The following is a 25,874-nucleotide window of genomic DNA, read 5'->3' on the forward strand; positions in this document are numbered from 1 at the left end:
ATTTTCTGCTACTTTGAAATTTCCAGTGCAAGTTCAATTAAGAATAGGAGTTGGCCACTCGAGCCTGCTGTGCCATTTAATAGGATTATGGCTGATCTGATTGTAATCTCAATTCCGCACTTCCATCTACCTCTGTTAACATTTCAGCCCCTCACTTATTGAGAATCTGCCTAGTTCTGTCTTAAAGACTCTGCTTTCACATTATTGCCAGCTCTTTTTAGAGCTGTTGGATAATCCCCACCTCCCTTCCCTCTCCCTTTCATAGATCTCTATTATTTATGCCACTAAGCATCTGATAATTTCTCTCTTCTATGGCATGTTAATTCCAGAATTATCCATGTCCATTTTGACCTGGCTTTTCAATTTCTCAGTCATTACAAATAATCCCCATTGAAGTCATTCTGTTTCTACTGCTGCAGGGCCAGATTTTTATTGTATTTTTGATTACAGGCTGCTTGTTTTTGCAGTCAGCCCTCCTCTCTGAATATCTCTCTAAAGTGTACTCAGCTCTGCAGTGGGGAAGGGTAGTGGGCAGCAGTGAGATCAGATAAAGTGCCGCAAGCAATACAGCAGCTGCATCAGCATCTGAATTAAAGGAGGGAATTAGCATTCTGAGAGGATTTCCTCTGTCAGATGTGATAAACCTGCAGTGACTTTTCAAACTGTTTGATATGGCAGTGTTAAAGAGAGCTTCACTCTATATCTAACCCCGTGCTGTGTCTGTCCTGGAAGTGTTTGATATGGCAGTGTAGAGGGAGTTTTGCATTGTATCTAACCTGTACAGTAGCTGCCCTGGGAGTGTTTGATATGGCAATGTTAAAGAGAGCTTCACTCTATATCTAACCCTGTGCTGTGTCTGTCCTGGAAGTGTTTGATATGGCAGTGTAGAGGGAGTTTTGCATTGTATCTAACCTGTACAGTAGCTGCCCTGGGAGTGTTTGATATGGCAGTGTTAAAGAGAGCTAAGTAAATGGCAGAACAGGTTCAAGGGGCAGAATGGCCTGTTATTCTCATGCTTATGCGGAAACGATTGCTTTACTTGCTTTGCGTCTCACAGGCTGATTGAAGCCAAACAGATGCAGGACAGATCAAAGCAGGAACTGAACCAATTGGAGGGATCACTGGCTGAAGAGCGAGAAAAGCGATTGGCTGCTGAGGAAGCCCTGTTGTCAGCAGAACATCGGCTCAAGAGGTAAGAAGTGAATGGGCCAAATGGCGGGGAAAACGGGGGAACCCTGTGGTTAATGGGGAGCAGGAGAATGGGGAATCCATTTCCCGCCCTCTCCACGTACCTAGACCTTGTTTCACTCGCCTTTGTTTTTATCTTTTCCTCTGGTGGGGAATCCTGAGCAAGGAGGTGCAATCTTAAAATTAAAATTAAGACATTTAGGAGTGAAATCAGGGATTACTTTTCCTCTCACACAAGCTAATGGCAATCTGGTTGTTTCACAGCTTTTTGTAGGTTAAGATTGAACAGGGATGATGGATTTGTGCTGGGTGTGGACTCCAAGGGCTTTGGCTCTAAGGCAGGTTAATCTGGCCAGCCTCAGTCTGTGGAATAGTGACACATGTTAGAAGGGCTGAATGGCCCTTCTCAGCTATGTGGCTCCCTCAGGAGCATTCTCAAGGCAATGACACTAACCTGGCCAGAGTTGGACATCGGGGAGTGGATCTGGGATAGGATGAGACTGTACATTGCTGCATTTGATATTTATTTCCTTTCAGTGTGGAGCTGAGCGAGTGGGTCAATGCTCAGGAGCGGAGTCTCAATGCCTCAGCTATGGAGGAGCATTCCATGCTGATCGACCTCCCGGAGAGTGCTACACCCAGCAAGGTCAGAAACTGCACAGAGCACACATTATCACCAATATGCTCACACTGAGAGCAGTCAGACCCCTTTCAACCCTGGTAGAGCCCCCTCTCCCCACTGCCCCAGCATGTCCCCCCTCACACACCCCCATCCCCCAGCATGTCCCACCCCCCTCCCACTGCCCCAGCATGTCCCACCCCCTCCCACTGCCCCAGTGTGTCCCCTCCCACCTTAACCAACCCCCAAGGATAACATACTTTCCATCCTTCTCTCTCTTCAGTATCTGTTTTATAACAAACTCCCTATTACATTCCTCTCACTATAGACCCTCCAACAGTGCAACTCCTGGTCTCACTATAGTCCCTCCTACAGTACAGCCCCTGGTCTCCTGTAGACTCTACTTCAGTACAGCCCCTGGTCTCACTATAGACTCTCCTACAGTACAGCCCCTGGTCTCCTGTAGACTCTACTTCAGTACAGCCCCTGGTCTCACTATAGACTCTCCTACAGTACAGCCCCTGGTCTCCTGTAGACTCTACTTCAGTACAGCCCCTGGTCTCACTATAGACTCTCCTACAGTACAGCCCCTGGTCTCACTATAGACTCTCCTACAGTACAGCCCCTGGTCTCACTATAGACTCTCCTACAGTACAGCCCCTGGTCTCACTATAGACTCTCCTACAGTACAGCCCCTAGTCTCCTGTAGACTCTCCTACAGTGCAGCCCTTGGTCTCACTATAGACTGTCCTACAGTGCAGTCCCCGCTAGTCTCGATCTGTGTCTTGTGCTGATTCTGGTTCTAATCTGTGGTATTTTTGTCTTCAGACTCGAAGGGGCTCCAGAGTGAGGTCATTTTGTTCCCTGCTTCACAGTCGATCTCGGACCAAGTTGCTGTTTGCCGTGTATGTCGCTGTGCTGCACATCCTCTTTCTCCTGTGTTTCACAGGCAATCTGTAACTCCAGCAAGCCTGGTGTCCAGGGCTGGAAGGGGCTTGCGGACAGTGAGCTGACAGCGAGCTTTCTCTGTACCTGCAGCTGAAGATTTATTTTGCCTTCTATGAGATTTTACTCAGTGAATGTTTAACCCGATTTCGGAGTAATGCTTTTGCCTGGGGTATTTGGTTTACTTTTTTTCGATTGATGGGTGATAGTATTGATCTTCTACAGGACTGGAGGGAGAGCTCATCTTGGGCTCATTTTGCCAGTCACCATCTAGGATTAAATCACATTGGCCCATCATAATGCGCAGTTCAGAACGAGGATATCAGAATTTGCCCATTCAAAAGGGTGAGAGTGCCATGTGCTCTATCTCCTGATGTGAATGGCTGAAGGTTAACATGTTTATCTTCTTGCCTTTCTCAAGGAAGGATTACTGGTGAAGCACAAGAGCTTTTTTTAATTCTACATACATTCCTGCACTAGGGTAGTTGCTGCTTGAATTTAGATGTGCTGAATATGACCTGCAGTACTGGCTGCACTCCAGCAGATGGTGGTGTTGCACCACAAGTAACACTAAAAATGGCTGCAGGGTGGTGGGACAACCCACTTGATGGGCAAGCGACCCAAACATGTCATAAAATATGACGTACTTGGTTTGCAATAATTCCAATCTCATTGTCAGGAAAGGATGCAATGATTATGGTGGGGGAGAAAATAAACCAAAGCGAGATCCTTTCCAGCAGCTGGTAGTGCAGACAGAGAGGGAATTAGCATACAGGTAGACATAGGGAAACTCTGATCACACAGCCTGTCAGGGTATGACGGAAGAGACGGCTGTGATATCGGGTGGGATGCTACACTTTGGTTCAGGTGCACTGCACACACTATCCAAATACTTTTTTATAAACCAGTTTCAGCAATTTAGTGCTGCCCTGGGATGTAGTCTCAGGGCTGCTGCCTACCAGCTGGTTGAGAAGTGCCTTCCTACTATACGTTTACACTTTATTCCTTTAAACTCCTTATGATTTTGCAGCTCAACTTCAGGATCTTTCTGATGCCTAAAAAATAGTGACTCCTAACCATGTGCCTGGGGTGGGTGGGGTTGGAGATCTTGGGGAAGGGGAGAGTGGGTGGGTGCAGAATGGCAACAGATTGATTACTGTCTGTCCTGGGGGTTGAGGGGAGAACACGACCAGGTCACAGTGATAAAGACCTGTTCTTTGCTCTTTCCTGTGGGTAGGAATAGAGGTTTGACCCTTGCTGGGGTAGGGCTGGGAGGCCACTGTGGTGGATCAGGGGGCTGGTGTTTTGTGATGAATGCAGAATGAGTTTGCTACATAGAGGGGGGAGGGTTTGGATGTTTTACAAGAAAGACCAAGTGCCTCCTTTGTAACTAACAGAGACCATAAACAGCATTCCCTGTGGGATTAACCGCGGACCCTTGCCATTAGTGTAGCTCACCTGGAAAGGCAGGGGGAATACCCCACACCTCACCCCCATTACCAGCGAGGGCAGTCAATCCCGTGCCTTATCCTGACACAATTCTCAAGAGTAACCCCAAACTGGGTAATGTGGGAGTGACCAGCTGCTGGATTGGTGAAGGGGGTTCATATTATGGGATGTTCTATCATTGTATTAAACTGTTGAAAGTTGGGGGTGCTGATTTTTGATCAGAAACTTTATAACACTTGCGAAATCACAAGGAGTTTAAACCATAATTTTTTATAAATAAAATATATATAAATATTTCCACAACTGAGGGAACTTTCTACTTCTGTTGTACAGTGAATAAGAGGCCAGTGCTCATTGCAAACAACCCTGTTTAATTTAATAGATTGTCTATTTATATGATGAATAATTTGTCTCTTTCCCCCGGGCACAATGAAAACATTGGCTGCCAGTGATTCCTTCCACAGTCAGTAAGATGGCTGCCGGTGGTTCCTGGTGCAACTGGTAAGATGGCTGCTGGTGGTTCCTCGCGCAGTTGGTAAGATGGCTACCAGTGGTTCCTGGTGCAATCAGTAAGATGGCTGCCGGTGGTTCCTGGTGCAGTCGGTAAGATGGCTGCCGGTGGTTCCTGGTGCAACTGGTAAGATGGCTGCCGGTGGTTCCTGGTGCAACTGGTAAGATGGCTGCCGGTGGTACCTGGTGCAGTCGGTAAGATGGCTGCTGGTGGTTCCTGGTGCAACTGGTAAAATGGCTGCCGGTGGTTCCTGGTGCAGTCGGTAAGATGGCTGCCAGTGACCCTTGTCATTGTTTGACACTGCTTTTCCTCGTGTCTATGGATAAAGTGAATTACTGCTGGGTATTGGAGGGATCAGGGAGCCATTGACCATTGAGAGGGAACAAGCCGAGGGGATGGTGGGGGAGCTGGAGAAACATCAATGATCAAAATATTCATGTATGGCTTGGAATAAAATATTTTTGAAATCTATCTGTTGAGTCTCAGTCTTTGTACTCACTGTTTGCTTGGCAGTGAGGGACATGGGGCTGGTCAGACCCAGATTCACCCACGTTATTTTACATTCTTTAAAAAAGTTGTATTTGTACCTTCACCAGAATTGGTTTCCCTTCCCCAACCACGTCTTCACACACAGCCGCCCTCCACTGCTGAACAATCCCTTCCCTTCACTCCCGCACTTCTCCTCTTTATGCACACTTGGGTGCATTCTGTGTTTTTCATTGCTACCAGTGAACTCTGGGTTATGACAAATCTCTACAGCAATACTTCTGATGTACATGTCAGGCCCCAGCTTCAGTCTACATGTCTGAGCACCAGTAAGAGGGAGTGACCTGCCTCAAATACGTAGCCTGTCTCAGCTTGTCCCGAGGAGGATATTTGCTCTGTTTGCTGACTGAGTAAAGTAAATGTAATTTCCTCCATCTCCAGGATTTTTCCTGGTGTTTAGGAGAATGTATCCCATTTCCCATGTAAATCCCAAACCACTACTATGAAGGATAACAACCTCACAATTTGTAGAAGTATTATCAAACTAAATTTGACAGAGCCACAGAAGTAGTTGTTTGAAGAGTACAGACCTTGAGTGCTGATGGAAAGAGACATGCTGTTGAAGCTTTTCAAATTGCACTCATCAGCACAATGGCAAGAATACCAATTATAAAGATCAAAGAAAACTACAGCACAGGAACAGGCTCTCCAAGCTCATGCCCATCATGATGCCCTAACTAAATGCTGATCCGTCTTAGGGAATCATGTCCAGGTTCCGAACCATGTTAGGGAATGTTGCCCCAGTTTCTGATCCATGTTAGGGAATGCTGCCTCAGGCTCTGATCTGGGTTAGGGAATCATGTCCAGATTCTGATCCGGGTTAGGGAATCATGTCCAGGTTGGGGAATGCTGTTGTGGTTTTGATCCAGGTTTGGGAATCCAGCCCTGGTTCTGATCCGGGTTAGGGAATGCTACCCCAATGCCGCTCCAAGCTCTGATCCGGGATGGGGAATCCAGCTCCCAGATTTTGAGAGCAGTGCATGAGTTCACTTTGCCCTTGCCAATGGTCTCAGCAAACCATGATGTGGAGATGCCGGTGTTGGACTGGGGTAAACACAGTAAGAAGTCTCAAAACACCCCGTTAAAGTCCAAACCTGTTGGGTTTTAACCTGGTGTTGTGAGACTTCTCACTCAGCAAACCACTCAGTTCAAAGATATTTGAGGCTGAACCAGTGAAGCTGAGAGCAAAAACTGGGAGAGAAAATAAAAAGCTGCAGCTGCCGGAAATCTGAGCTAAAGTCAGTAAGTGTGGGAATGGGCAGCAGGAGTGGCTGGAGGGAGGGAGAGGAGTTCAAACTGCGGTTCAGTGAGTTTGCTGAGTGTTTGCAGCATGCGCGGGCACGAGGACTCCCTTCCTGCTTTCAACCCAGGCGCGTCCCCGCGCTCCCCAGTCACCAAAACTCTCTTGAGTCGGAACAGATACTGAACCGTCCCGGGATCCACAGGCTGCCCTCCTCCTCCCCCTCCGGAACGCCCTGCCGCCGGTAAGAAACTTTCCCAGACTTCTCCCAAATTTGGCTAACTTTCTGAACTTCCCCCAGCAGAGGCTGCCCGGCCCAGAGAGTGGGAGCCCAGAGGCTGAGAGTCTCCTGCCCAGAGAGTGGGAGCCCAGAGGCTGAGAGTCTCCTGCCCAGAGAGTGGGAGCCCAGAGGCTGAGAGTCCCCTGCCCAGAGAGTGGGAGCCCAGAGGCTGAGAGTCTCCTGCCCAGAGAGTGGGAGCCCAGAGGCTGAGAGTCCCCTGCCCAGAGAGTGGGAGCCCAGAGGCTGAGAGTCCCCTGCCCAGAGAGTGGGAGCCCAGAGGCTGAGAGTCTCCTGCCCAGAGAGTGGGAGCCCAGAGGCTGAGAGTCCCCTGCCCAGAGAGTGGGAGCCCAGAGGCTGAGAGTCCCCTGCCCAGAGAGTGGGAGCCCAGAGGCTGAGAGTCCCCTGCCCAGAGAGTGGGAGCCCAGAGGCTGAGAGTCCCCTGCCCAGAGAGTGGGAGCCCAGAGGCTGAGAGTCCCCTGCCCAGAGAGTGGGAGCCCAGAGGCTGAAAGTCCCCTGCCCAGAGAGTGGGAGCCCAGAGGCTGAAAGTCCCCTGCCCAGAGAGTGGGAGCCCAGAGGCTGAGAGTCCCCTGCCCAGAGAGTGGGAGCCCAGAGGCTGAGAGTCCCCTGCCCAGAGAGTGGGAGCCCAGAGGCTGAGAGTCCCCTGCCCAGAGAGTGGGAGCCCAGAGGCTGAGAGTCCCCTGCCCAGAGAGTGGGAGCCCAGAGGCTGAGAGTCCCCTGCCCAGAGAGTGGGAGCCCAGAGGCTGAGAGTCCCCTGCCCAGAGAGTGGGAGCCCAGAGGCTGAGAGTCCCCTGCCCAGAGAGTGGGAGCCCAGAGGCTGAGAGTCCCCTGCCCAGAGAGTGGGAGCCCAGAGGCTGAGAGTCTCCTGCCCAGAGAGTGGGAGCCCAGAGGCTGAGAGTCTCCTGCCCAGAGAGTGGGAGCCCAGAGGCTGAGAGTCCCCTGCCCAGAGAGTGGGAGCCCAGAGGCTGAGAGTCCCCTGCCCAGAGAGTGGGAGCCCAGAGGCTGAGAGTCCCCTGCCCAGAGAGTGGGAGCCCAGAGGCTGAGAGTCCCCTGCCCAGAGAGTGGGAGCCCAGAGGCTGAGAGTCTCCTGCCCAGAGAGTGGATGCCCAGAGGCTGCCCGGCCCAGAGAGTGGATGCCCAGAGGCTGAGAGTCTCCTGCCCAGAGAGTGGATGCCCAGAGGCTGAGAGTCTCCTGCCCAGAGAGTGGGAGCCCAGAGGTTGAGAGTCTCCTGCCCAGAGAGTGGGAGCCCAGAGGCTGAGAGTCCCCTGCCCAGAGAGTGGGAGCCCAGAGGCTGAGAGTCCCCTGCCCAGAGAGTGGATGCCCAGAGGCTGAGAGTCTCCTGCCCAGAGTCAGTCACTGACCAGGGAGGGAGCTTGGTCAGTCTGTCCACATTCAGTACCTGTTGGAGGGTTTGAACAGCCTCACCTCTCCCCAACAAGAGGGTTTTGTTTCAGTGGTATTAACCTGAGAGTTCCAGCTGCTTCACACCGCCAGGAACAAAAACTAATGCAGATTGTCAGCATCGGGATTATAAAGAGGGAGAATTACTCATCATTCTGCATCCACTCATTTCCTGCAATTCTGCTCTCACTTTTCAGTGGCTGGAGTCTAGGGGAGAGGGATATTTCTCAATCCTGGTGTCCCGGGACACATTCCAGTTCTCATAGACAGGGGGTCGGACAAGGGAACGGAGAACCCGCTTGCCTCCGACTAACAACACTTTAACAGACCCCCCCCCCCCCTTCTTCTGCCCTCCCCCACCAAGACTGGTTAATGGCTCAGGTGGGCAATTTTCAAATGGGAATTAAGCAAAGCCAAACTGTTTGGCACGCAGCTATTGTGTTAAAGAGGGGAAATATTATTAATTAAGTGAAAGTTATCAAGGGATCTATGAGATCTTGTTTTGGATCATGTTCATTATCTCTAATATGGCTTACACAGGCATTCTCAACAGTTTTATTCATTCGTGGGACATGGGCATCGCTGACTGGTCAGCATTTATTGTCCATCCCTAGTTGCCTGAGGGCAGTTCAGAGTCAACCAGGTTGCTATGGCTCTGGAGTCAGATGTAGGCCACGCCAGGTAAAGACAGCAGATTTCCTTCTCTAAAGGATGTTAGTGAAACAGATGGGTTTTTCTGACAATTGACAATGGTTTCATGGCCATCAGTAGATCCTTAATTCCAAATTATTTTTTACTGAATTCAAATTCCACCATCTGCCATGGTGGAATTTGAACCCGGATCCTCGGAAGATTAGCTGAGTTTCTGGATTAATAGTGTAGCGATAATAGTCTAGCGATGATGATTCAACCATCATTCCCTCAAGCGTCGTGGCTGCTGATCCTTGGAGGAGCTGCCTCTTGGGGAGATGGTAGGCCCCATCATGGCTGCCGTTCGCCCTTGCTGCTCATGTTCCGGAGGTAGATCCCACCTCCTGCTAACACCTGGCGCCACTAACTGGACACCAACCTCACCGCCATGCTGATTAGGGCATTTGCAGTTCAGAGTAGCATTCCATGAGTGACAGGGCTGTGGCACAGGGTTAGGGTCTGAAATTGATGCAAACATTGGACTTCCAAACCCACTTTTGAAAATATTGCTGACATTTTGTCAGAACTGGAAGAAGCTCAAGATGGAGTAGATTTTCAGCAAGTTCAGAGGTGAGGGGAACAGGGAAGAAGGAGCTGATAGGCTGGAAGGCAAGAGAGATTAAATGACAAAAGAGATAATGATGACGATGTAGAGCAGAATGAAATGGAAAATGAAATGATGGCAGGCGCAATGCAATAGCAGAATCATAACCAGCAACAAGTTCATAAGAACATAAGAAATAGGAGCAGGAGTAGGCCAACTAGCCCTTCGAGCCTGCCCCGCCATTCAATAAGATCATGACTGATCTGTCGTGGCTCAGTTCCACATTCCCGCCCTCTCCCCATAACCCTTAATCCCCTCTCTTATCAAAAACCCATCAACCCGCGTCTTAAAAATATTTAGTGAGGCAGCCTCCACCACCTCAACGGGCAGAGAATTCCAGAGATTCACCACCCTTTGAGTGAAGAAGTTCCTCCTCAACTCTGTTCTAAACCGCCTCCCCTTTATCTTGAGGCTGTGTCCCCTAGTCCTACTATCCTTTCTGAGCGGGAAGAGTCTCTCCACCTCTATCCTATCCATCCCATTCATCATCTTATACGTCTCAATGAGATCTCCCCTCATTCTTCTAAACTCTAACGAGTACAAGCCTAGTTTATTCAGCCTCTCCTCATAGCTCAACCCCCTCAACTCAGGAGAAAATTATATCTGTTCCTTGAGCTAACGTTGATCTTTATTGGAGGAGAGTAGAAGGTCAAAGGCTGAGAGGTTAGAGTGAGACAGAGAATTAAGATGACAAGTGACCAGGAGCTCAGGGTCGTACCTGATGACTGGGGGAGTTTTGTAAAGTGGTTAACCAGTCTGCATTTGGTCTCCCCAGTGTGGAAGAGACTACATTGGGAGCAGCAAATACATTCTACTGATCTGAATGAAGGATCAGTGAATCACAGTTTCATCTGGAAGGAGTGCTTGGGGTGCTGGATAGTGAGAAGGGAACTGGTTAAGGGGATGGTGTTGCACCTCCTGTATTTGCATACCAAAGTGACATGGGAAGAAGACTGGGTATTGGGGGTGACCGAGAGGTGGACCAGGATGTCACAGAGGTAACGGTCCCTTGGAAATGCTGAATGAGGAGGAAAGGGCAAGATGTTTTTAGTCGTAGTATTGTGCTGGAGAAGGCAGAAATGGCGGAGGATGATCCGTTAAATCAGGTGCCAGGTGGAGTGGAAAGGAAACCCAATCATGGATCCAGAAGGGAAGGGAAGGGAGAGAGCTGGAAATGGAATGGACACAGTGGAGGGCCCTATCAACGGTGGAGGGGAATCCTCAACTGAGGAAAAAGCAAGATGTTTCGGAAGCTCTGGTTTGGAAGCTTGCACCATCAGTACAGATGTGACGTAGGTGGAGCAACTGGGAAAATGGAATGGAATTCTTACATGAATCGGAGTGAGAGGAATATAAACCAACTGACTGTGGAAGTCAGTCAAATTATAATGGATATTAGTTGATCACCTAATGGGAATAAGGGAGTCAAGCGGCGGAAGAATCAGAGATAAACCCTCTGAAGATGTGAAAGGGTGAAAATCGGAAGCAAGGATGATGAAATTTTCCAATTCAAGGGGAGAGCAGGAAATGACACTAATATAACCTTCAACATATAGAATACTGAAAATCCTGGATAGATGGATATGGAGAAGATGCTTCCATTTGTAGGAGATACTAGGACCCAAGGACACAGCCTCAGAATAAAGAACCCTTTAGAACCAAGATGAGGAGGAATTTCTTCAGCCAGAGGGTGGTGAATCAATGGAATTCATTGCCACAGAAGGCTTAGAGGCCACGTCATTAAGTGTGTTTAAGACAGAGATAGATAGGTTCCTGATTGATGAAAGGATCAAAGGTTACAGAGAAAAGGCAGGAGAACTGGGTTGAGAAATATATTAGCCATGATCGAATGGCAGAGCAAACTCGATAGGCCAAATGATTAATTCTGCTCCAATATCTTATGGTTTTATGGTACCAGAAAAAAATGAGGGAGGGGCCATGGGCAGGACCAGTACAAAGAATGTTCCGTATATCCTGAGAAAAAGCAGGCAGTAACCAGGACCCATATGAGTTCCCATGGCAACATCTTTTATTTGGAGGAAGTGAGGGAAATCTAAGGGGAAGTTATTCAACATGAGAACAAGTTCAGCAGGTGGAGAAAAGTGGTATGGATGGGGACTGATTGGGCCTCAATTCAATGAAGAAATTGAGAATGCATTGGCCACACTCCTAAGGTGAAAACAGAAAAGCAGGGAGTGAATTAAAGGTCAACTCTAACCATGAGTTTGTGTGCTCTGTCTATAGAATAATGGATCCCCAAGAGCGAAATACAGGCCAGGAGTCTGAACAAGGGGTTTGGTTGGTTTATATATAGAATCTGGACTGAGTTACAAGCTTGAATCTAATTGAGGGGATTATATGTAGAACATAAGAGTTGCTTTGGACACTGGATCAAAGGAAGGATAAAACAATGGGCAGATTCACTGGAATATTATCAGGATTATATCAATGAAGAGAGACTTACAAAGTTAAGCCTTATAACTTTTGTTGAAGAAAATGAAGGGGATTCTGGTCAGGCCTTTTGGATGTCTTTAAGTTTGGGACTGGTTATACAATCCTTACAGTATTTGGCCCATTGAGCCTGCACTGACCCTCCAATAGCGCATCCCACCCACACCCTATTCCCTTAACCCTACATATTTACCCCATCATTTCCCCTAACCTATACATCTTTGGACACTAAGGGGCAATTTAACATGGTCAACCAACCTGACCTGCACATCTTTGGACTGCAGGAGGAAACCAAAGCACCCAGAGGAAACCCACAAAGACACAGGGAGAATGTGCAATACTCTACACAGACAGTAACCCAATGCTATAATTGAACCCTGTTCCCTAGTGCTGTGAGGCAGCAGTGCTAATGCTAACCACTGTGCCACCGTGCCTCCCTTTGATTCATTCTCTGGACAGGAGAAAATAATCTGTCTTTCTGTCACTAACATCAGTGAACTGTCCGTGTCAGTGAGCAAGGTCCCAGATTATGAGTGTCAGTCATCTCTCATTCTGCGCTCAATCTGAAATGCACTTTGTCAACACCCTGACCTAACGGCACCTATGGGTGCACCTTCTACCATACAGACTACAACAGTTCAAGTTAGTGGCTCACTACCACTTTCTTAAGGGCAGTTAGGACTGAGCAATAAATGTTGATTTTTGATAGTGGTGCCCACCTCCTGTGAGAATTAGTGAAAATTCAGTAAATACATTGCTCCTCTTTGTGTGATAATCTGCTCCCATTTGATGTAACATTAAAGAGTGAAAGGCCCTCTGATCCTGTCAGTTTAGGAAGCCATTGTAAAGTGCTAATGAAAACGTACAATGAGTAAACTTAACAAGCCAGTTAATAAAACAGGTGACAAGAGTGTTTCTTACTGACAATGAATTAGAAAGACTGCCTCTGTTACACCTGGCCAGCAGGGAGGGGTTTGCTAAAGGACCTTGAATCACAAGGCCTGCAGTTGAATAATGTTTAATTTTTTAAAGTTGCTCTATTTCTGTGGGAGGGGAAGTGTGGGAGGAGGGGAGTGGGGGAGAGAGGAAGAGAGATAGTGATTCTGGTCGCTCCAGAATGTTCTCTGAAAGGTCAGAGTTCAGTTTGGTGTTCAGAAATGAGTCAGGCCCGGAAACTTCAGCAATTCATTTCAGTTTTGCGCAGAGATTAAGGTGAAGAAAGGGATTCTGATCGAGACAGGAGCTGAGAGCACAGGTAAATATACTGAATAAACCACAAATCAGGAAGCATAATCTCACTGAGCAAAAACAAGAAAGAAGAGGCCTGTGTTGAAGAACACCAGGATCTAGCAGTTACTTGTTCACAGAAGGAAAGATGGAAGGAGTTCAGTGTATTGAGGTGCTGTGATGGAGGAGTCACGTTTCTGTGGGAGGCTGTTGGCAGGTTGTGCCGAATGGCCTTCCTCATTGGATTGCATTGCGACATTGAGTTGGAGATGGTGCAACGATTCTTGCTGTGAATGATGATGATGATGTAGGAGATGGGCTGACAGTGTGAGAGGAACAGAAGGCGGGGAACTAGTGGAAGCCACTGACCATATTGATATTAACTGAAGGACAACAGGAAAGGTAGACAGAGACTGAAAAAGAGAAAGGATTATTTACAAGTAAGATGAGGGTCACTCACTGTGTAACTGTACAGAGTTACTGTTCATTCAGAGTGAGAGTCACTCACTGTGTTACTGTACAGAGCCACTGTTTATTCAGGGTAAGGGTCACTCACTGTGTAACTGTACAGAGTCACTGTTTATTCAGGGTAAGGGTCACTCACTGTGTAACTGTACAGAGTCACTGTTTATTCAGAGTGAGAGTCACTCACTGTGTAACTGTACAGAGTCACTGTTTATTCAGGGTGAGGGTCACTCACTGTGTAACTGTACAGAGCCACTGTTTATTCAGGGTAAGGGTCACTCACTGTGTAACTGTACAGAGCCACTGTTTATTCAGGGTGAGGGTCACTCACTGTGTAACTGTACAGAGTCACTGTTTATTCAGGGTGAGAGTCACTCACTGTGTAACTGTACAGAGTCACTGTTTATTCAGGGTGAGAGTCACTCACTGTGTAACTGTACAGAGTTACTGTTTATTCAGGGTGAGGGTCACTCACTGTGTAACTGTACAGAGTTACTGTTTATTCAGGGTGAGAGTCACTCACTGTGTAACTGTACAGAGTCACTGTTTATTCAGGGTGAGGGTCACTCACTGTGTAACTGTACAGAGTTACTGTTTATTCAGGGTGAGAGTCACTCACTGTGTAACTGTACAGAGTCACTGTTTATTCAGGGTAAGGGTCACTCACTGTGTAACTGTACAGAGCCACTGTTTATTCAGGGTAAGGGTCACTCACTGTGTAACTGTACAGAGCCACTGTTTATTCAGGGTAAGGGTCACTCACTGTGTAACTGTACAGAGTCACTGTTTATTCAGGGTGAGGGTCACTCACTGTGTAACTGTACAGAGTCACTGTTTATTCAGGGTCACTCACTGTGTAACTGTACAGAGCCACTGTTTATTCAGGGTAAGGGTCACTCACTGTGTAACTGTACAGAGTCACTGTTTATTCAGGGTGAGGGTCACTCACTGTGTAACTGTACAGAGTCACTGTTTATTCAGGGTGAGGGTCACTCACTGTGTAACTGTACAGAGTCACTGTTTATTCAGGGTAAGGGTCACTCACTGTGTAACTGTACAGAGTTACTGTTTATTCAGGGTGAGGGTCACTCACTGTGTAACTGTACAGAGTCACTGTTTATTCAGAGTGAGAATCACTCACTGTGTAACTGTACAGAGTCACTGTTTATTCAGGGTAAGGGTCACTCACTGTGTAACTGTACAGAGTCACTGTTTATTCAGGGTAAGGGTCACTCACTGTGTAACTGTACAGAGTCACTGTTTATTCAGGGTAAGGGTCACTCACTGTGTAACTGTACAGAGTCACTGTTTATTCAGGGTAAGGGTCACTCACTGTGTAACTGTACAGAGTCACTGTTTATTCAGGGTAAGGGTCACTCACTGTGTAACTGTACAGAGTCACTGTTTATTCAGAGTGAGAATCACTCACTGTGTAACTGTACAGAGTCACTGTTTATTCAGGGTGAGAGTCACTCACTGTGTAACTGTACAGAGTCACTGTTTATTCAGGGTGAGAGTCACTCACTGTGTAACTGTACAGAGTTACTGTTTATTCAGGGTGAGGGTCACTCACTGTGTAACTGTACAGAGTCACTGTTTATTCAGGGTGAGAGTCACTCACTGTGTAACTGTACAGAGTCACTGTTTATTCAGGGTGAGGGTCACTCACTGTGTAACTGTACAGAGTCACTGTTTATTCAGGGTAAGGGTCACTCACTGTGTAACTGTACAGAGTCACTGTTTATTCAGAGTGAGAATCACTCACTGTGTAACTGTACAGAGTCACTGTTTATTCAGGGTGAGAGTCACTCACTGTGTAACTGTACAGAGTCACTGTTTATTCAGGGTGAGAGTCACTCACTGTGTAACTGTACAGAGTTACTGTTTATTCAGGGTGAGGGTCACTCACTGTGTAACTGTACAGAGTCACTGTTTATTCAGGGTAAGGGTCACTCACTGTGTAACTGTACAGAGTCACTGTTTATTCAGAGTGAGAATCACTCACTGTGTAACTGTACAGAGTCACTGTTTATTCAGAGTGAGAATCACTCACTGTGTAACTGTACAGAGTCACTGTTTATTCAGGGTGAGAGTCACTCACTGTGTAACTGTACAGAGTTACTGTTTATTCAGGGTGAGGGTCACTCACTGTGTAACTGTACAGAGTCACTGTTTATTCAGGGTGAGAGTCACTCACTGTGTAACTGTACAGAGTTACTGTTTATTCAGGGTGAGGGTCACTCACTGTGTAACTGTACAGAGTCACTGTTTATTCAGGGTGAGGGTCACTCACTGTGTAACTGTACAGAGTTACTGTTTATTCAGGGTGAGAGTCACTCACTGTGTAACTGTACAGAGTCACTGTTTATTCAGGGTAAGGGTCACTCACTGTGTAACTGTACAGAGCCACTGTTTATTCAGGGTAAGGGTCACTCACTGTGTAACTGTACAGAGCCACTGTTTATTCAGGGTAAGGGTCACTCACTGTGTAACTGTACAGAGTCACTGTTTATTCAGGGTGAGGGTCACTCACTGTGTAACTGTACAGAGTCGCTGTTTATTCAGGGTGAGGGTCACTCACTGTGTAACTGTACAGAGCCACTGTTTATTCAGGGTAAGGGTCACTCACTGTGTAACTGTACAGAGTCACTGTTTATTCAGGGTAAGGGTCACTCACTGTGTAACTGTACAGAGTCACTGTTTATTCAGGGTAAGGGTCACTCACTGTGTAACTGTACAGAGTCACTGTTTATTCAGGGTAAGGGTCACTCACTGTGTAACTGTACAGAGTCACTGTTTATTCAGGGTAAGGGTCACTCACTGTGTAACTGTACAGAGTCACTGTTTATTCAGGGTGAGGGTCACTCACTGTGTAACTGTACAGAGTCACTGTTTATTCAGAGTGAGAATCACTCACTGTGTAACTGTACAGAGTCACTGTTTATTCAGGGTAAGGGTCACTCACTGTGTAACTGTACAGAGTCACTGTTTATTCAGGGTAAGGGTCACTCACTGTGTAACTGTACAGAGTCACTGTTTATTCAGGGTAAGGGTCACTCACTGTGTAACTGTACAGAGTCACTGTTTATTCAGGGTAAGGGTCACTCACTGTGTAACTGTACAGAGTCACTGTTTATTCAGGGTAAGGGTCACTCACTGTGTAACTGTACAGAGTCACTGTTTATTCAGAGTGAGAATCACTCACAGTGTAACTGTACAGAGTCACTGTTTATTCAGGGTGAGGGTCACTCACTGTGTAACTGTACAGAGTTACTGTTTATTCAGGGTGAGAGTCACTCACTGTGTAACTGTACAGAGTCACTGTTTATTCAGGGTGAGGGTCACTCACTGTGTAACTGTACAGAGTCACTGTTTATTCAGGGTAAGGGTCACTCACTGTGTAACTGTACAGAGTCACTGTTTATTCAGGGTAAGGGTCACTCACTGTGTAACTGTACAGAGTCACTGTTTATTCAGGGTGAGGGTCACTCACTGTGTAACTGTACAGAGTTACTGTTTATTCAGGGTGAGAGTCACTCACTGTGTAACTGTACAGAGTTACTGTTTATTCAGGGTAAGGGTCACTCACTGTGTAACTGTACAGAGTCACTGTTTATTCAGGGTAAGGGTCACTCACTGTGTAACTGTACAGAGTCACTGTTTATTCAGGGTGAGAGTCACTCAGTGTTTAACTGTACAGAGTCACTGTTTATTCAGGGTGAGAGTCACTCAGTGTTTAACTGTACAGAGTCACTGTTTATTCAGGGTGAGAATCACTCACTGTGTAACTGTACAGAGTTACTGTTTATTCAGGGTGTGGGTCACTCAGTGTTTAACTGTACAGAGTCACTGTTTATTCAGGGTGAGGGTCACTCACTGTGTAACTGTACAGAGTCACTGTTTATTCAGGGTGAGGGTCACTCACTGTGTAACTGTACAGAGTTACTGTTTATTCAGGGTGAGAGTCACTCAGTGTTTAACTGTACAGAGTCACTGTTTATTCAGGGTGAGGGTCACTCACTGTGTAACTGTACAGAGTTACTGTTTATTCAGGGTGAGAGTCACTCACTGTGTAACTGTACAGAGCCACTGTTTATTCAGGGTGAGAGTCACTCACTGTGTAACTGTACAGAGTCACTGTTTATTCAGGGTGAGAATCACTCACTGTATAACTGTACAGAGTCACTGTTTATTCAGGGTGAGAGTCACTCACTGTGTAACTGTACAGAGCCACTGTTTATTCAGGGTAAGGGTCACTCACTGTGTAACTGTACAGAGTCACTGTTTATTCAGGGTAAGGGTCACTCACTGTGTAACTGTACAGAGCCACTGTTTATTCTGAGTGAGAATCACTCACTGTGTAACTGTACAGAGTCACTGTTTATTCAGGGTGAGAATCACTCACTGTGTAACTGTACAGAGTCACTGTTTATTCAGGGTGAGAGTCACTCACTGTGTAACTGTACAGAGCCACTGTTTATTCAGGGTAAGGGTCACTCACTGTGTAACTGTACAGAGTTACTGTTTATTCAGGGTGAGAGTCACTCACTGTGTAACTGTACAGAGCCACTGTTTATTCAGGGTGAGAGTCACTCACTGTGTAACTGTACAGAGTCACTGTTTATTCAGGGTGAGAATCACTCACTGTGTAACTGTACAGAGTCACTGTTTATTCAGGGTGAGAGTCACTCACTGTGTAACTGTACAGAGCCACTGTTTATTCAGGGTAAGGGTCACTCACTGTGTAACTGTACAGAGTCACTGTTTATTCAGGGTAAGGGTCACTCACTGTGTAACTGTACAGAGCCACTGTTTATTCTGAGTGAGAATCACTCACTGTGTAACTGTACAGAGTTACTGTTTATTCAGGGTAAGGGTCACTCACTGTGTAACTGTACAGAGTCACTGTTTATTCAGGGTAAGGGTCACTCACTGTGTAACTGTACAGAGCCACTGTTTATTCTGAGTGAGAATCACTCACTGTGTAACTGTACAGAGTCACTGTTTATTCAGAGTGAGAATCACTGACTGTGTAACTGTATAGAGCCACTGTTTATTCAGGGTGAGAGTCACTCACTGTGTAAGTGTACAGTGTTACTGTTTATTCAGAGGGAGAATCACTCACTGTGTAACTGTATAGAGCCACTGTTTATTCAGGCTAAAGGTCTCTCACTGTGTAAAATCACATCAGCTAGTTTTAAAGGGAGATGCTTCAGCTTTTCTTGGTATATAGTCTCAGATACAGCAGCACCAGTATCAATATCCATCCTAATAGTTTGTCCACTTTCAAATCTCCCAGATTCTACATGATCCTCCTGTATGGGTAAGATGTTCAGTCGGATCTCTTCATCATATTTCTGGACATTCTCTTCTTCACAGTCATAATTTTTTCCTTGTTGTAAACTCTTTTTGTAGAATGCAATTTATCCAGTAACTTCATTGCAGTGTTAATGTAAGCCTAATTGTGACACTAATAAAAATAATAAATCTTCTTCTGAATATTCTTCTCAAGAGAAACTGGACTCCCTGATGAGTTTTGCAATGTGACCCATTTTGCTGCAACTCTTGCATTACTATCCTTGTTCCAGCATTCACTCACTGAATGATCCCTTTTGGCATATGCTTGTTGCTGCTTTGACTTCATACGGGCAGTTCCCAACTTGTGGATCTTCACTTCTGCACCAAGCCTCTTCAGCAGTCATTTCCAGCAACACTGCAATTTCTACAGCTGTCTTTAAAGTCAATGCATGTTTGGTAAGCAAGCTTCTTTGGATAGCCTCGTTTCGGAGACCCCAAACTCAATAACCTTGAAGAATATCCTATAATGACTCAGGATGTTGTGCCAGCCTTTTTAGATTTGCCACAAACTTGGCAATGCTTTCGCCTTCCACTTGATTTCTTCAGTGGAATCTGAACGATTCCATGATGATCGGTAGCTTTGAAGATTAATGCTCTTCAAGGATCTTTGGCAAGTCTTCGTATGTCTTGCTTCCTGGCTTTGTTGGATGAACCAAGTGCTGGAGCAAATTGGAGATATTACTTCCTGAGAAAAGCTGGTATGGGTAACTCGTTGCAATTTTATTTGCTTCTTTAAAATGCCCTGCATCGGAACTCCATGATTCATTTTCTTAGTTGAAAGGCCCCATCGATCCTAATTGACCCATCATTTCTCTTGTAGGCACAAGTGACTCGAGACTGCTCAGCATATTTGCCAGTACTCTCCCTTTTACCATGGAGACCTTTGACTTGATGCATTTCTTTTCTTCAAATGGCCCCAGCTATACAGTAGAGCATCCACTCTTTTCAAATATGTTGCATTCTACCTGGAGTCTCACCCTCTCTAATTTAAAAAAAACCCTCTTTTAAAACCACATACAGAGTGTCTTTTCTTTCTTGTCTCTTCCTTTACTGCAACTTCAATCTTGAATCCTGTTGTTGATTTATTTTTTCCGGACTTCTAATACTCAAAGTGTGAGGAGACGCACAATTTTTTTTTCTCCTACTTAGGAGTTTTCTTGATACTTTTGACTAAACAAAATTCCAACTCATTGCAAATTTTCCTTCTGTAATGTCCTAACTATGTATGGGGTTGTGGGTTTTAAACAAAAGCAAAAGCTTTGGTTTGCACACTTACACTTATACTCAGAAGAACAAGATGTATTGAAAGCTGTGATCTCTGCGCTGTACAGAATACAAACTGAAAATAAAAGTAGGAGTCTGTGCAGCACCCTAATGATATCACCATAAAATCATGGTGACCATCAACTCTTAAAGCAATCATGCAACCCTTTAAATATGTAACAGTCACTCGCTATGTAACTGTACAAAGTCAGTGTTTATTCAAAGTGAGAGTCACTCACTGTGTAACTGTACAGAGTCATCATTTATTTAGTCACTCACTAACTATACAGCGTCACTGTTTATTCAGAGTGAGGGTCACTCACTGTTTAACCGTACAGGGGTCTCTGTTTATTCAGAGTGAGGGTCACTCACTGTGTAACCGTACAGGGGTCACTGTTTATTCAGAGTGAGGGTCACTCACTGTGTAACCGTACAGGGGTCACTGTTTATTCAGAGTGAGGGTCACTCACTGTGTAACCGTACAGGGGTCTCTGTTTATTCAGAGTGAGGGTCACTCACTGTGTAACCGTACAGGGGTCTCTGTTTATTCAGAGTGAGGGTCACTCACTGTGTAACCGTACAGGGGTCTCTGTTTATTCAGAGTGAGGGTCACTCACTGTGTAACCGTACAGGGGTCACTGTTTATTCAGGGTGAGGGTCACTCAGTACAGACTCAGTGTATAATTAGGGTAAGTGTAATTTGCTGTGTAACTATGCAATTGCGAGTTGGTCAAAAGGCAATTTGTGAGGTGAGGAGTGTTTACTTGGTGGCGTAGGATCTAGTAAGATTGAATTGCTGTTTTAAGGAGATAAGGATTGTATTTTTAGATACGTGATTCATGGTGTCATTCCTCTGGCTTTTGGATGGAAAAAATATACCCCAGCTGATTAAGGTGATGACATTTTGGGTAAAGATTCCTTAAGCTGAGGCATTCAGTTTTATACTCAAATGTAGATGGGCTATTTGATGGCAGATGAATTTTAATATTGCTATAAAAGGAAGGCTATGGAGTTTGAACTCTGATGTAAGTATATGATAATAAGCCATCTGAATACAAAGGTAATGAAGGAACCGTGTTTGATTATTGTGTGTTCATTGACAACACCCAGCCATTAGACTGTCTACAGTCAAATATTGGGTAGAACTTGACTATATGTCCTTGTAAGTGGAACATTTGTGTCCTGTATCATCTAGAAGGTATTCATAATCATTTATACAGACCCTTACTGCAGTCACATAAATGGGTGAGGTGGAGTCCTTGATTGGGTAGAATGTACCAGGACAATGGGTTGTTGCTGTTTTGTTTATTCAAACATATTCTTTTTGAATCTCAAGAGATGTGGAAATCTGCAGTGGGCCACAATGTCAAAGTGGAAGTGGAGCAGGATGGAGATGATTGGGAAACAGATCCTGACTTTGTTGTGAGTAATTCTTTTTTGTGTCTGATGAAGTCTAGAATATTCTCTGAATAGAGATTCCTGGGCTGGCTTTATCCTTTACCCTGTGTGTTTCTGGGTTTCAAGTTCTGCCACTGAATCCTCCAGGTCTAGCGAATTTGGACTGAGATAGACCCAAACTGGTTTCAGTCAGTGAATCATATAACACTGAGATACAATGGTTCTATCTTTGTCTGTATGTCAGCAGCCGATATCATTCTCTGGGCAGCTCGGTAACACGGTGGTTAGCAGTCTGTTCACAGGCAAAGGTAATTGGTAAAGGGTTTTTTAAATGCATTCATGGATGGTCATTTAACGATCAAATCTTTTTTCCTGCTACGATGATCACTTTTGTCATGCCTGTGTGTTTACTCATGGGTTGAGCATGCATATGTGGATAGGTTAGAGAGGCCTCCTGTTCTGGATATAACTGAGTAGTTTGTTAAACCACGTCAGCGGGCAGTTTGAAGTCAACTTCATTCGCATAGGGCTTTTTTATTTGTTTGTGGGATGTGAGCATTGCTGGCAAGGCCAGTATTTGTTGCCCATCCTTGAGGAGGTGATGGTGAACCATTGAACTGCTGCAGTTTACGAACACCCACAATGCAGAGGGGAGTTCTAGGATTTTGTCCCAGTGACAGTGATGGATGATATAGTTACAACTCAGGATGGTTGGAGGGGAACTTGCAGATGGTGTTGTTCCCATGTGTCTGCTATTGTTCTTCTAGGTGGTGGTGGTCACAGGTTTAGAAGGTGCTGTTGAAGGAGCTGGTGAGTTGCTGCAGTGCATCTTGTAGAAAGAACACATGGCTGCCACTGTGCACTGGTAATGGAGGGAGTGAATGTTTAAGGTGGTGGATGGGCTGCCAATCAAGTGAGTGCTTTGTCCTGTGTGGTGACAAGGTTTTAGGGTGTTTTTAGAGCTGTACTCATCCAGGAAGGTGTGGAGTATTCTATCACACTCCTGACTTGTGCCCTATAGATAATTCACAAGCTTTAGGGGTCAGAAGGTGACTTAATTGTCACAGAAGTATTAGCCTCTGACATATTGTGTAACTACAATATTAATATGGCTGTTGCATTAAATTTCTGATCAGTGGTAACCCACAGAATATTGATACTTGGAGATTTTGTGATGGTATTGCTGTTAAATGTCCAGGTGCAATTATTGGCTTCTCTGCTGTTGGAGCTGGCCATTGCCTGGCAGCTGTGTGACACAAATGTTACTGACCGCTTATCAAGCCAAACCTGAATATTGTCCAGGTCTTGCTGGTGTGGTATGAACTGTTTTAGGAATTGTGAACAGTGCCAAACATTTTGCAATCATCAGTGAACATCCCCACTTCTGACAACATGACGGAGTGATGGTCACTGATGAAGCAGTGGATGTTTGGGTCTAGGACACTATCGTGAGGGACTCCGGCAGTGATATCCTGGAGCTGAGATGACTGACCTCCAACAGTCACATTCCTTTGTGCTATCTATGGTTCCAGCCAGTGGAGAGGTTTCCCCTGATTCCCACTGACTCCAGTTTTGTCAGGGCTGCTTGCTGCCATACAAATCAAACAGTGCCTTGATGTCAAGGGCTCTCACTCTCGCCTCACCACTGGCATTCAGCTCTTTTGTCCATATTTGGACCAAGGCTATAGTGAGGTCAGGAACCAAGTATTTCTGGTAGGACCTGAACCAAGCATCAGTGAACAGTTGTTGATAAATAAGTGCTGCTTGATATCATTGTTAATGACTCCCTCCATCATTTTGCTGATTATTGAGAGGACACTGGGTGGAAACTGGCCAGATGGGATTTGTCTTGCTTTCTGTGGATTAGACATACTTCAACAGTTTTCCACATGTTGGGATGATAACAGTGGTGTAGCTTGGCCAAGGGTGTAACTAATTCTGGAGCACAGGTCTTCAGCACTGCATCCGGGATTGTTGTCTGGGCTCAGAGTCTTTGCTGTAACCAATGTGTTCAGCAGTTTCTTGATATCACGTGGAGTCAATCAAATTGGCTGAAGTCACAGGAGTCACGTATAAGCTCAGGTCAGCTAAGGATGACAAGTTTCCTTCTCTGAGGATATTGTTGAATCAGTTTGGGTAATAATAATTAACAGACACTCACTTTTACTGATTTTAATTCCAAATTCTCAAATAGCCCACTGAGATTTGAACTCACTGGATTATTAGCAGCCTAACATCGCCAGCACATTATCGTAGCACGCTTTTACCTGCAGCCTGCTTGGCAGCTTTATTAATAACCTTGAGTGGACTATTTTTGTGATCAATGACAAATGTAAAGAATTTAACACCGACATACAACACAGGCAACAAGGCTGATCTTAAAATATGGATCATTAGGCTGAGAAACAGGAAGTGTGGTCAACTCGCACTTCCTTTGCATCAATGTTACTGTTCTGCATCAGTTTGTCTTGTTCCGTGACCGTGCTGTCCCTGCTCTTGTTTGACTAAACCATGACACCAGCAGACAGCAGCAGACTGGACTGAGGCCAATCACTTTAGCTCATATCAATCCCCTCCCTGTTCTCCTCCTCTGCCCTGTTTCTCCCCTACTCTCTCCCCCTGCTGCCAACCCTGTTATTTTCTTCCTTTCTCCTCCCCTGCCCTCTTCCCCACCTCTCTCCACCCTCTCCTCTCTTCCTCTTGTACCTCACCCCTTCCCCTCTTTCTCTTCCCCTTGCTGTTCTATCCCCCCTCCTTTCTGTTCCCCCTACTCCTTTGCTCCCTCCTCGCTTCCCTTCTACCTTCCCCTCTCCCCACATCCCCTCTATCCCCCTTTATCTCCCTACCCCTTTCTCTCATCCCTCTCTCCACCTCTCTACTCCTCCTCCCCCCCTCACTCCACCCCTCTGTCTCTTTTCGCTGTCTCTCTTTCCCCCCTTCCACCCCGCTTTGAGATGCTCGTTGATGTATGATTCAGAGCTTTATTCTTCCCATGGGGGTGAGTGGGGGTGGGGGATTCATTCATTCATTCATTCTCTGAATGTAGATATCGGTCCCCTAAGTTTACTTGTCAGTTTAAATTCTTATCCCCTGTGTAACCAAAGTAGGATTTCAGACTTACCATTCCTAAAATAATCTTATAAATTTCAATAAGATCCCCTCTCTATTTCCCTTCCTGGTTGAGAAGCCCGGGTATTTTCTGCTAACCTTTGATCTCTAAGCCTCCTGACACCTCTGTCTGCACGGTCTCAAACAACTGAAACTCTGTCTGCTTTTTTGGGTAGCAGGACTGAGCGCAATAACCCACAGCCCTGGAGAGTGTGACATTTAGTTCCTCTATGTGTATTCTGCTGATTTGTATAAAGCATATCTGTTGTTGGAAGTAGATTGTCGACAGGAAAAGCTTTTCTGAGCTATGGAATAAATATTCTTCTCTGGGACAGTGTAAAGGGAGTTTTATTCAATATCTAACCTACACTGGGAGTGTTTCTGTAAAGGGAGTTTTATTCAGGTGACCTAACATCTGTACTTTAGAGGATTGTCCTGCAAATGAAATGCCTTTATTCCTGTAATTCAGACATTTATATTGTGTGTACGAGCAGTACTCACTCTTCCTGTTGAGCCCTCATACAACACTGATAGCACTCCCCTCCATTCTCCTCCCAGCGCTCACTCTGCACTGCTCCCCCGCAACCGTGCAGGGCTCCCTCAGTACTGCCCCTCCAACCGTGCAGGGCTCCCTCAGTACGGCCCCTCCAACCGTGCAGGGCTCCCTCAGTACTGCCCCCCGCAACTGTGCAGGGCTCCCTCAGTACTGCCCCTCCAACCGTGCAGGGCTCCCTCAGTACGGCCCCTCCAACCGTGCAGGGCTCCCTCAGTACTGCCCCCCGCAACTGTGCAGGGCTCCCTCAGTACGGCCCCTCCAACCGTGCAGGGCTCCCTCAGTACTGCCCCTCCAACCGTGCAGGGCTCCCTCAGTACTGCCTCTCCAACCGTGCAGGGCTCCCTCAGTACTGCCCCTCCAACCGTGCAGGGCTCCCTCAGTACTGCCCCTCCAACCGTGCAGGGCTCCCTCAGTACTGCCCCTCCAACCGTGCAGGGCTCCCTCAGTACTGCCTCTCCAACCGTGCAGGGCTCCCTCAGTACTGCCCCTCCAACCGTGCAGGGCTCCCTCAGTACTGCCCCTCCAACCGTGCAGGGCTCCCTCAGTACTGCCCCTC

At 46.3% G+C, this 25,874-nt stretch overlaps 2 protein-coding genes across 4 annotated transcripts in view; both read left to right on the forward strand.

Moving 5' to 3' along the window:
• Nucleotides 1–5,183, forward strand: part of LOC145355441 (golgin subfamily B member 1-like) — a 70,540-nt gene extending 65,357 nt beyond the window's left edge. For both annotated transcript variants that reach the window (XM_080207552.1, XM_080207551.1), the window contains exons 21-23: nucleotides 1,058–1,192; nucleotides 1,726–1,834; nucleotides 2,636–5,183. In XM_080207552.1, coding sequence (XP_080063678.1) covers nucleotides 1,058–1,192; nucleotides 1,726–1,834; nucleotides 2,636–2,767 — 376 coding nt within the window. In that variant the 3' untranslated portion in view covers nucleotides 2,768–5,183. The remainder of the gene's footprint in view (nucleotides 1–1,057; nucleotides 1,193–1,725; nucleotides 1,835–2,635) is intronic.
• Nucleotides 5,184–6,640: 1,457 nt separating this feature from the next.
• Nucleotides 6,641–25,874, forward strand: part of LOC145355442 (src substrate cortactin-like) — a 48,471-nt gene continuing 29,237 nt past the window's right edge. Inside the window, exons 1-2 of one of the 2 annotated variants that reach the window (XM_080207553.1) lie at nucleotides 6,641–6,742; nucleotides 21,593–21,678. In XM_080207553.1, coding sequence (XP_080063679.1) covers nucleotides 21,595–21,678 — 84 coding nt within the window. In that variant the 5' untranslated portion in view covers nucleotides 6,641–6,742; nucleotides 21,593–21,594. Of the gene's footprint in view, nucleotides 6,743–13,066; nucleotides 13,199–21,592; nucleotides 21,679–25,874 lie in introns of those variants that run through there. The other variant, XM_080207554.1, reaches the window with a different exon arrangement.

Source organism: Carcharhinus amblyrhynchos, chromosome 19 (assembly GCF_965287045.1).
Source record: "Carcharhinus amblyrhynchos chromosome 19, sCarAmb.v2.hapA, whole genome shotgun sequence".
Taxonomy (NCBI): domain Eukaryota; kingdom Metazoa; phylum Chordata; class Chondrichthyes; order Carcharhiniformes; family Carcharhinidae; genus Carcharhinus; species Carcharhinus amblyrhynchos.